Raw genomic sequence first — 12,200 nt, 5'->3', positions numbered from 1 at the left:
ATGTGTGCAGATCAGAATTGGGTCCGTTCCTCCGCCATGTGGGATCTGGGGACAGAACTCAGGTCACCAGACTTTGAGGCAAGTGGCTTTACCCCTCAAGACACGTTGCTGGCTCAGCAACGTGGCAATTTAAAGAGGCAACAGCCTAGACATTTTAAAAATTATTTTGCATTGGGGGTACAAGGTGTTCCCAGTTTGCTGGTTACCTTATCATCTCAAAATATGTCTGTATTGTACACAGCATTCACCAGAGAATCAGCCAGAAAAAAAATTCAGTTTTAGAAAACAGAATTCCATGTCTGTGAGTTCTGTGTCCTCACGTTCAACCAAAAATATTCAGATAAGTTATGTTGCAGTGAGCATGTGCAGACTTCTCTTGTTGTTATTCCCCTAAATGGTTTACAGTGTGACAGTGTTTACTTAGTGTGCCTGTGGACATGTGTTTGTGTGTGCACATGGCTTCATGTCTGGGCATGGAGGTCAGAGGTCAATGATGGGTATCTTTCTTGATCACCCTCCATCTTATTTTTTGAGACAGGGTGTCTCACTGATCCTGGCCCTCACTGATTTGGTTAGTGAAGGGACACTAGCATGTGGCTCTGGCAGGCCTTGTCCTTCTCCCCCATTCCCTCTGCCTTGCTAAAACATTAGACTACTTTCCTAAAGCTAGCCACCAAGGTCCATTCCCTTATTTGGCCACTTCCTCCTCCTGAGGCTGACTACCAAGGTCCAGCTACCAAAGTATTGAAGTCCAGCAATCAGAAGACCCCTTTGGCTCACCTAATTAACATGCCCAATTAAAATTAAACACCTCATCCTAACTGGGGGTTTCCTCCTTTACCTTTATAAACCACCATTTGCCAGTGGGCCACATCTGTCTCTTCTCTATCCAGAGGCAGTCCTCTGTCTGACCCCCAGCCCTCCGAGACAAATATCCCTGCCCCCTTCCCCTTCTCCCCCACCCTCTGTCTCCTCTACCACTGCACCCTAGTCCATCCCAACACAGACCTCCCCTTTTTCTCTTCTTAAAAATTACACCTGCAAGCTCTGAGTCAGAAAGCAGCCACGTTGACTCCTCTCCCCCGCTTAATAAAGGGTCTTTCTGTGAGAACAGGTGTTTGGGTGTGGTTTGTGCCTAATCTGGGGTCTGGGAGGAAACCTCTGCTGTGCAGGAGCCCCCTTCAGTTAGCCTGACTGGAAGTAAGTCTCAAAGGTCCCCTCTCATCTCTGCCTCCTCACTTTTGACGTGGATGCCAGGGATTCAAACTGAGGTCCTCACGCTTGTGTGGCACTTTTCTGACTGAGCCCTCTCTCCAGCCCCCATAACTTCCTATAGCAGCATTTGTATTGTATTTGGTCATGCAAAGGACCTGGAGACACCTCAGTATACATGGGAGGATGCGTAAGTCATATGCAAACACTTGGGCATCTTACACGAGACTTGAGCATCCTTGGATGTTGCCACCCATGAGGGGTCCTCGAATGGATCTCCATGGAACCTGAGCAGCTGTCCCTTCCCACAAGACATCTTCTCCTGCCCTCTGCAGGCAAAGCGTTTGCAGATCTGTCCCTTTGAGTCACACAGCTTGTTTAGAGCAGTGCAAACTGCTGACCGTGTCCCCGACATTGTGGGGCACCAGGAAACGGATTTAAAAAAATACAAAACACACACATGCTGGCAAAGCCAGTGGGCCATATGGGTCTGATTAAAGCAGTAGAGCCAGGGAAAAAAAATCTATAAAAATAAAGTGCTGTGTGTGTATGTGTTTGTCTCTGTGTCTGTGTGTCTCCAAGAGAGAGATACAATTCTCAAAGGGAAGACACATGTTTGGGGAAGTGACTGAGGTTTCTGTCACTTCACTCTTGTTCCAATCAGTCCCTCCTGGCCATGCACCAATGATGACACAGATGTGTGGCTACCCTGCGAAAACCAGGTCCTTAAAAGGAAATGCAAAACAAACCCAAATCAGACGCTGTGTTCTGAGAACCAGCTGTGGGCTTATCAAACATAGGTGTTAGGAAACTTCTTTCCATCTGGCTTTGCTTTTCCAAGACATTCCTGCTCTTCTCCTAAGGCTTCTACGCAACGCCGGTCCTCATTTTACGAAAGCTTTGCTTTCTCCCTCACCTGCATTCTGCATGGCCGCCTCAGTGCAAAGCCAGGCCCAGTGAGAAGGAAAGGAGAAAAAAAAAAAAAGCTTTGGGCAAAGAAAGGTGCTAGCCGCATCAAATGCTTCACACAGCTGGGAATCTCGGAACCCAGGCACAGGCTGCAGAAAAAGTAATGCATCCGAGTTAAACTCTGAACAGCGCTAGCTCCCAGGCCCGCTCCCAGGGCCGGCCTGAGCTCTCTTCACTTTGCAGCAGAGCGCTCTCGCAGTGGAAGGTGGGGAGCTGTAGAGAGTTCTTTTCAGATTGGTGGATGGGGCAGAGGGAGAGGACAGTGCCCGTCACATGTGCACCAGCAACTCTCACCTTGACTGTGTGCCACATCTAAGGGGAGTGTGTGTGTGTGTGTGTGTGTGTGTGTGTGTGTGACGCTGGCACTGAAAACCAGGACCCTGTGCATCCTCGGCAGGTCCTGGACCACTGAGCTGCATCCTCAGAACATGGGAGGTGACATCATAACAGCTCTGGCAGCCCCATCCCACCCTGGAAGGACCAAATTTAAACATCCGAAGGTTGACTCCAACATGTCTGTTCACCAAGTTGGTGCTGAGTTTCGAACCCAGGGCCTCGTACATATGAGGCCAGTGCTCTACCCCGGTGGTGTTCCCTCTGTTTCTAAGACGGTTCAACCAAATCTCGTCTCGTGTCTACCAGGAATTAGACATTGGTATGCTTTTCCCAAGGTGAGATGGTTGTCAGTCTCGAGAGAAGACGCGTTAGCTTGCTTGTGACAGGTGTCATGCAGGAGAGTACAATCAGAACAGCAAACGCCCCCAGCCCCCTCCCCCACTCCTGAGGGCCACCAAAGCCAGGCACTGGTCCTTCTAACCTGAGAGAGGTATTTGTACAGCTGGGGGTCCTGCTCAAGTCCCAGGGAGGTGAGGCGCTCCACTTCCCCACCTGCCAGCAGCTGGTAGAAGATGTGGAAATTCCGCTCCCCGTGGTTTTGATAGACAACGCGGGATTTTTCGATCAAGTAACTGATGATATGCCCGCCTACAGGGATGCCCTTCAAAACAAAAAAAAAATGCAGGGTGGTGGCTAGGACAAGTCCCCTCCCACTGCCGACCTGATGAACAGCAGCGGTCTAGCTCAGGGTGGTTTTCTTCATTGGTGGGATGGGGGGAGTCTCCGTAGCAGACTGGCTTCAACTTTACTGGGTAGTCCAGGCTAGCCCTGAACTCACACGTTTCCTGCCTCATCTCCCAAGCGCTAAAATGACAGGAATGCACTGTCGAGGCCAACTCAGAAGCCTTAAAATGTGAATGAATAACCATCTCCCTGGGTCAGTGATTGACGTTTCCTCGGCTCTGGTTTTTGCCCACTCCGAGGTCAGGAAGGTACTTTCTCTGCTTGTTTTAAAGTTTAATGTTTCAGACTATGGTCCATCATGCCAATTTTAAGGTAACTTAACATTTGTATTTATTAGTATGTGTGCACAAGCACGCATGCACATGTACTATAGCATAGATGTGGAGGTCGGAGAATAACTTTCAGGATTTCATCATTCCCTCCTTCCACCATGTGGGTTCTGGGGATCGAGCCTGGGCCATCAGGCTCATGTAGCAAGTGCTTGTACATACCAACTCATCTTGCCAACCCACACTGTTTAATTTTTGTATATGGTGTGAGGTAAGGGTCAAAGGTCTTCTAAAATCATTATTAACACTTAATGTCAATAAAAAGCATCATTCATTGGAAAGATGGCGTCGTCCCTACTGAATCTCAGTGATTTTAAATAGATTTTTTTTTAAAGCATGGTTGGTTGGAGAGACAGCCCACTTCTAGCTCTTCCAGAAGGGAGTTCAAATCCTAGCACTGAGGTTTCTGTCACTTCACTCTTGTTCCAATCAGTCCCTCCCGGCCATGCACCAATGATGGCACAGATAACTCCAGCTCCAGGGGACCCGGCACCCTCTTCTGGCATCTGTGGGCACCTCCACACACATAGCACATGCTCACATACATAAACATAGATTTTAAAAAATTAAATATTTTTTCACTTTTGTGTATTTGTGTATATGGCAGGAGGGCAAGGAGGTCAGAGGATCTCTCATCTTCAGGAGTCCGTGGGTCCTGGGGTTGAACTTCGTCTGCTTAAATGATAAGTGATTTTACCCTCTGAGCCATCCCCCAGTTCCACCTCACTCCCATACTAATTTTGAGGCTCCAGTGAGTTACCATAGTTCTATGTCTTCACGGACAAGAATCATATCTGACAATGTGGGGTGTGAGCAGACACATGAATGGTGAGGAACCCTCACACATGGCTGCTGGGGTTCACAGGTGAACCCATTAGAAAATGACAGATTGCACCAAGGATAGGCTCCTGTGTAGCGAGGCTCTTGTCACATGATCCAGAGTACAGCCAAGTGCTGTGGTGCACAATCCCAGCACTCAGGAGGGTACACAATGGATTTAAAGCCAGTCTAGGCTCTGTAGTAAGTTCTAGGCCTGTCTGGGATACAGTGTAAGGCGTTACATTGTGCATTATGTATTTTATGCCTGGCTTTCCTTAGTCAACATGATACATTTGAGAAATCTATTTGCTGTAGGCAAAACTGTCCACTTAAAAAAAATTATTTTGTGTGTGTGTGTGTGTGTGTGTGTGTGTGTGTGTGCACGCGTGCGTCCATACAATTATTATTTTTAATATCTTTAAGGCCGGGTGGTGGTGGCGCACACCTTTAATCCCAGCACTCGGGAGGCTGAGTTCCAGGACAGGCTCCAAAAGCTACACAGAGAAACCCTGTCTCGAAAAACAAAACAACAACAACAAAAGTAATAATTAAGACAGTGCGGGGGCTGGAGAGATGGCTCAGAGGTTAAGAGCACTGGCTGCTCTTCCAAAGGTTCTGAGTTCAATTCCCGGCACCCACATGGTGGCTCACAACCATCTGTAATGAGATCTGGTGCCCTCTTCTGGCCTGCAGGCATACTGTATACATAATAAATGAATAAATTTAAAAAAAAGACAGTGTGGATTTCAAGAGGAAAGGAAATAGATATTGTCAAGCATGGAGAACAGAGAGACCCCACATATTCCTGTCACAAAATCACCACTATGGGGCCAGTGAGATGGCTCTGTAGATGGCCAGCAGATAACCTTACCTGTCACTAAGCGAGATGGTCTGAGTTCAATTCCCAGAACCCACATGGTAGGAGGAGAGAACCACCTCCTGCAAGCTGTCCTCTGACCCCCACACTCACATGGTGGTGCATGTGTCCCCTGCCTTGAGAATCAGCTGCATGCAGCTGTGATTGCAGGAGCTAGCACCCTGGTAACCCTGGACTGGTAGATCTTGTTGGGCCAACTTCTGGCTGCTGGGAGTTTCTACATCTTGCTCTGAGTGGTAACACCCCACCGATAGATATATATGTAAAATGCACTGAGCTGACATTTTCAATGGATATGTTTAATTTTGATTTTTTTTTAAAAAAAAAGTCTGCAACCATGCAGAGGCAGGAAATATCTTTCCAAGTCTACGTACATGCTACCAGAGCAGCTCATGGACCAATTTCTGGGAGGCCCTGAGGTAGCCAGACTAAACGGCTACTCTGCAACCCCGGACACCTGCTGCCCCCCAGCCTGTCACTTTGCCACTTGGAATGTATGTCTGTAAGGGGAGTATGTACTCACATGCAACAGATGCACTTTAATTTCGTGTGTAGCACCACCTCATTCATTCATTCATTTTTTCATTCATTCACATACTGCTCATGGCTACCTTCAAGCTACAACAGACAGCGTTTTGATTGAGGCTGTCTGATCCAGAGTGGAAGATATTCCCTACCCTGCCCTACCTGAGAAGGTTGCATGTCCCTTCATGCAGACCCCACACCTGCACAATGTGTTGTTTACTTTGCATTTGTTTTATAAAAAAAAAAAATGGCAGCCTGTCTGTCCCCAGGGCCCACCTGTATAACACCAAGCTGTGGTATGTCTGTGTCACCTCACTGTGTAAGCACACCCCACGTTAGTATTCCTCTGTGGGTGGACAAGGAGCCCTCTCCATGCTGGCCGCTGCACCCAGTCTTCTGTCATTGTGAGCAGGGCTGTTGTGGATGTGTTTATCAATCAGTGGGACACCTCTCCAAGTGGAATGCTGCCCATACTTCACACTGTAGCCCAGGCTAGCCTCAAATTCATGGCTGTCTTCCTGCCTCGGCCTCCTGAGTGCTGGGATTGTGCGCCATAGCACTTGGCTGTACTCTGGATCATGTGACAACAGCCTCGCTACACAGGAGCCTATCCTTGGAGCAATCTGTCATCTTCTAATGGGTTCACCTGTGAATCACAGCAGCTGTGTGTGTGGGCTCCTCGCCATCCATGTGTCTGCCCACACCCCACATTGTCAGATAGGATTCTTGTCCACAAAGATGAAGAACCACAGTAACTCACTGGGGTCCTAAAATTATCATGGAGGGAGTGAGGTGGGGCTGGAGAGATGGCCCAGAGGTAAAGTGTTTGCTCTACAGTGTAAGGGCCTGACTGGGTCCTCAGCGCATGTCTACAATCCCAGTGTTTTTACAGTGAGGTGGGAAGTAGAGATCCCCAAGAGCTCACAGGCCAGCTAGCCTGACATGCAGTGGTGGAACAAGAGACCTCGTCTCCAATGAGGCAGAGGTTGAGGACACTGAAAATGTCCTTTGACCTCCACGTGGGTGCCACGCTACATGTTCATGAATGCACCTGCAGCATATGCGCGCGCGCACACACACACACACACAGAGAGAGAGAGAGAGAGAGAGAGAGAGAGAGAGAGAGAGAGAGAGAGAGAGAGAGAGATTGCTAAAAGTTATCCTTACCCTGAATTTTTCCACTGCCCTTTTCCCGAAAGTTACCTTGGTAAAGGGTCCCCAGGAACCCGTGCAGGAATTACTGCTTACCTGGAAGTCAAACTGTATGTCCATATACTTCCCAAATCTGCTGGAGTTGTCATTCCGGGGTGTCTTGGCATTTCCGAAAGCCTTTGAATACAAATGTCACACGGTGTCACTTTGGATCACTATGCTTGGCAAGTCCCTACCCCCAACCAACATGCTCATTATGAAAATAGAGGGCGCTGGGGGGCGCTAAAGAGGGAAACCACACTTGATCTTCTAAAAAAAAAATAGTCACTAGCTACAGAGGATCCAATTCTTATGCTGTATTTGGACACAGGGAAAGTGGGGGGAGGGGGTCCCCCCAGAATCTCTGAGGAGATCTATTAGAAATCACTGAGGACAGTATGTGCGGCTTTGCAGGCTCGGCTGGCAGCCTGTCACCACACCCTTCTCACACCCAAGGACCAGTCGCAAACCCCTTTTGCAGAGCATGTCTCACAGACGGGGCAGCCGCACAGGGGACAGGGACTTGTCCTGCATCAGCCAGCAGGTTGGCGCATCGTCATGGTAAAAATGACAACCCAGATGATCTCAATTAGAGGGAAGTGCTAGTCATTTCGGCTTTTGTCATGTGTCCCATAGAACCTTCAAGGCCTCTGGAGACTCCAGGATGCTGAGCAGACACATTCCTCAGCTGGGAAGATGGGCTCTTCGTCAGAGGGCTTTGCGGAGGCCTGCTGGATTACATCCAAACCTGCAGGCTTCACTTGAAGGACATGTCCCTCCCTGTGACAAGGTCATGTCACTCCCTGTGACAGTGCCCTTCAAGCCCCTTTTCTCCATCGTCACATGCCAATTTTTACTGCTCTACCCAGGCAGAGGACTCCTTTTCCTGGGGGGCCTCCTGGAAGTCCCCTCAGGGGGTCCTCAAGGTCACTCACCTCCAGGATTGGGATGGAAAGCAGCAGCCTGTCCCGGGCTATCTGGAGTGACTCAGTCATCGGGCAGGTCACCGCGAAGTACTGGAGGATCTTCTTGGAGGCCTCCGTCTTCCCAGCCCCGCTCTCTCCAGAGATGAGGATGAAGTGATTGTTCAGCTCTGAGCACATCATGCGGTAGGCGTTGTCGGCGATGGCGTAGCTAGAGGAGGAGCGGACGGGAGCACCCCGGTTCCTGATGCTGCGGGGTCACCCTGGCGCTAACACACGACTGGGCAGACAGACCGACTATCCTGCCTCTAGGCAGCCACAGTCAGACTGCGCCACCTCAGAAACATCTCTGCCAGGATCCCCCGAGTGAGCCGGCACAGACAGGACCAGATGACAAACTTCAGGGACACAGGAGTTAAAGGCAAGGGAGACAGTTTCAAAATCTACCCACGTGATACCGAATCTAGAATCACCTGGAGGTGGGCGGGGTCTGTGGGAGATTGAGGGGAGAAGATCCACCCACCACGGACGCCATGCCTGGGATCTTGGACTGTGTGACTAGGGGCAGAGAACTGAGCAGCAGTAGTGTGCATTCATTGCTCTCTGCTTCCTGATTGCGGATACGGTGTGCCCAGCTGTCTCCTACTCCTGCCTCCTTAGCTTCTCCACCATGACGGACTCTGCCCTTCAACCGAGAGGCAGAATCGACCCTTTCTCCCCAAAGTTGCCTTTGTCATGGCAGTTCACCACAGCAACAGAAGAGTAGCTGAGGCAGTCTAATTAATTTGATTCTAGAGATTGAATCAAACACATCGTCTACCATAAAGCACACATCGAGCCCCACCGAGTTTATTTATTTTTATCCATTTCCATTTCTTTTGAGAATAAACCAGATGCTAAATCACATCCCTGTGAGACATTCTGCTAACCTCAGGTAGAAACAGTATCTTCTCTGAGTATTAAATAACTCCATAAATACAATAAAATACTGTTTTCTCAACACCTGGGACGCAGGGAAACCAAAAATTCAAAACTCTGATACCGTCAGCCCATGAGGTTAAACTACCATGTGCATTTTATTCCTGGAATCGGAAACCAAACTTTAAGCTCTCCTGAGAGCTGGTGAGCTGGGGTCTCAGTGGAGGAGCCATTGACGGTGCTGCTGAGGAAAAATCTATAGATGTTTTAGGAGGAGGTTTAGCCTCCAAGACACACCAGGGGAGAACTAGCCTAGAGGCCAAGAGCAGAGGGACGCAGTTGACAGCGTGCAGACCAGGCAACCAGGCAAGAAATCGCTCCGGCCCAGACCCAAGGGGTCCTTAGCTGCAGTAACTCTCAGACACCAGCAGGTGGCACCACAGCAGCCACATCCCAAAGAAGATGACTCTAGTCACACAGGTCTGAAGTTCCACAAAGATCCCCCCCTCCTGTCCATTTAGGCTGAGATGCTCATGTGACCTGCTAACGTTTTTCTACTGCTTTGACATGAAAGAGCACAGGACCTAAGGGACATCCATCATGGAGGTGGGAGGATGGATGGATGGATGGGCGGACAGACGGACAGACAGATGGGAGGATGTGAAGAAGGAAGAGATAGGGAAAACATGCAATGAGGAGGAAAAAAAGGAAACTGGGCCCGGATGTGACCCTAGGGAAGCTACTCACACATGTGGTGGGAGTTCAAAGAAATTAACGCCCTGGTAAAGTTCCATCTGGCTGGCGGTGTAGATTCCCAGCTCCTGGTACGGATTCACGGACACGAGCAGCGTCCCGATGTATGTCTGAAGGAAGAAGGGACCACACCCTATGTGAGGAGTCCTGTGTACAAATAGAGCCGCACACTCCGGCCCCCAGGCACGGACTCCACATTGACAATGTCATCCAACGAGGCGTGTGCTCCGCTGGCCCAGAGCTCGTGTGTGGAGGGGTGAGAGCAGACAAGATGCAGCCCAGACTCAAGACAGCATCAGTGAATCCATCGTTCAGGGGTGTGCAGAAGGCAACGCGCAGGGAGGCTGCATTAGCTAGCGGGCTTCCAGAAGATTCCACTGAGGAGTGGACATCTGTGTGGAAGCTTGGAGGTCAAAGAGCTAGTCATGGCCAGGAAGTGTGCTTCAGGATGACGGGTCCAGACGGGAGGGCTGACGGCACTCAGCCAGTGCAGCTAAAGTCTGTGCATGTGGGGAGCTGGGAGAAGGGCAAAGAGACTGTCAGGGAGAAGGCCTGAGCGCTGCAGGAACCGGCACTCTGTTCTGAACACAATGGGTGGGGAAGACATGCTCTCCCCTAATGACATGAAGACCAGCCTGCTACTCTCTCATAAATGGATGTCCCTGAATGGGCGCCTGGACCCAATTAATGCTTTGCAGACGTCTCCCTGAGCCCCGGCTGAACATGCAGGGCAAGCCTGCTTACCCGCACTCTAACGCCCCACATAAGCCTCTCATCACCAGCACTTCTTCAGACTTCGGCTGTTGGCTCTGCTCAGATTCAGACCGTCCCAAGTGCTCATGTCTGTGATCTAGCCACCGACTGAAGGCCCCTTGGGATGCAGTCATAAATAAACGAGCTGCTCTAAGGTCTTAATGCCCAAACAAAAATATTCGGGTTCCTTTGAAAATACGTGGGGCACCTTCAGACTCCGAACTTGCGGTTTCGCACCATGGAGGGGCCGACATCTACACCAGACACACTCAAGTCATTGCGGACGACTTTTCTAACCTCCAGGACAAAGGTCAACTGGAGACCCGAAGAGAAAAGAGTATTTTGATACAAATTTCCCGCTATTTTAATCAGTGTAATTGGTGGCCTTGAGGGTAGAAAGTTGTCCCTGAAGTTCGCCCACTGAAACCGGCAGCTTTTGGTCCAGCCCTGATGACTCTGTCATACCATATCATTTACACTTCGCTTATATAGAAAGTTTGTTTCCATTTTTACAATTAAGTGTGAGCATTCTGAAAGTCAGGGGATGAAACATTTAAGAAATATTTTTTCTAGTAACTTTGGTTTCAACACATTGAATTATAATATATATGAAATAGTATATGTGTATGTATATTATATATATTATATACACACACTTTATAGTGTGCACACACACACTACAAGTTGTTTCTGCTGGAGATCCAGCCCAGGTCCCTGAGCATGCCCATCAGGACAAGACCTGTCTGAGATGGGTTTGGTAAAAAGCTATTTTCTTGGTCCTTGAAGATGTACAGTAAGTACAAAGGTGATCTCTTAGGTTCCCTGCCTGGCATCTATTCCCCTACTTGTTCCAGTAGATTCCACAAGCGTCAAGGATGCTGGGACTTAACCCCTCACCCCCAGAGTGGGCTTGTAAAGCAGCCTGACCAATCGAATCCCCGTCCCTCTCTACGGGGATTGGTTGAATGGCAGGCACCTGACCCAAAATGAGCCAATCAGAGTCAGCATCTACTCTGGACCATCTGCTAGAGATCCCTCCAGAAAGACACCACTCCCTTCCAAGGAATCAAGGCACGGGCTGTCACCCTGCCGCTCAGCCCAGAGAAGTTGCATCAGGAGGAATCAGCAGCAGGGAAGGCAGAGCAGAGCAGTGGCTGCCCGAAACCCTAGTCTGTTTCTGGATTCTCGAGTTATGTCAATTGGTGGAGGTTGGTGTGACTCCTGCCTCCCCGGCTGGGTGGAGAGCGCCCCCTGCAGGTCCCTAGTGGTGAGGTCATTCAAGGTCCTCTAGGCTGTGCACAGGGAGGGACCGACGGTGCAGGCAGCTGCTTACGTACATAGATGAGGTTCTCTCTGAAACGCTTGCGAAGATTCTCCAGGAAGGCGGATTCGCTGGTGTAGGCGTCCAACAGCACGAAGTCCTGCACTCCGACCTTGTCGCGGGCGGTGAGCGTCCCCTCCATGTGCAGACGGATGTGTCTCTTCCTCACTTCTTCTTTCTGTGGGGAACAGGACATTCCTCAGCAGGCCACTCACCGGGAATCTGGTGCCTGCCACGAAACACGCTAAACCCTGGGGCAGCAATGGGCTGAGGTGACGGTGGCTGAAGTTTTCATGACTTCAGAGCAGGTGGGAGGGCGAACGTGGATCTGGGTGGCATATGACACACAACTGGAAGAGACAGGTCAGGCTCCTCAAACAGCCTCGAAGAAAACTTACGAGGAAAAATAAAGGAAAGGGGAGGTGACTGACCCCGTTCACGGGCTGGAGACAGCTCCACCGTTGGGAGTGCCCGCTGCCCTTGCAGAACGGCCGAGTTCAGTTCCCAGCGTCCACACTGGGCAGCTCACT

The 12,200-nt window shown here is 49.9% G+C and overlaps 1 protein-coding gene across 2 annotated transcripts in view; it reads right to left on the bottom strand.

The window, feature by feature from the left end:
• Myo1h (myosin IH) overlaps nt 1-11,845 on the bottom strand; it is a 47,146-nt gene extending 35,301 nt beyond the window's left edge. Inside the window, exons 1-5 of one of the 2 annotated variants that reach the window (XM_052755077.1) lie at nt 11,687-11,845; nt 9,591-9,706; nt 7,938-8,136; nt 7,060-7,140; nt 2,999-3,178 (exon numbers count right to left, since the gene is read on the bottom strand). In XM_052755077.1, coding sequence (XP_052611037.1) covers nt 2,999-3,178; nt 7,060-7,140; nt 7,938-8,136; nt 9,591-9,706; nt 11,687-11,812 — 702 coding nt within the window. In that variant the 5' untranslated portion in view covers nt 11,813-11,845. The remainder of the gene's footprint in view (nt 1-2,998; nt 3,179-7,059; nt 7,141-7,937; nt 8,137-9,590; nt 9,707-11,686) is intronic. The other variant, XM_052755076.1, reaches the window with a different exon arrangement.
• Nucleotides 11,846-12,200: the final 355 nt, after the last annotated feature.

The sequence above is a fragment of the Peromyscus californicus genome, unplaced genomic scaffold, assembly GCF_007827085.1.
Source record: "Peromyscus californicus insignis strain IS unplaced genomic scaffold, ASM782708v3 Scaffold_2__1_contigs__length_46816999, whole genome shotgun sequence".
Classification (NCBI taxonomy): domain Eukaryota; kingdom Metazoa; phylum Chordata; class Mammalia; order Rodentia; family Cricetidae; genus Peromyscus; species Peromyscus californicus.
This window is presented reverse-complemented; position numbering and strand designations above follow the sequence as displayed.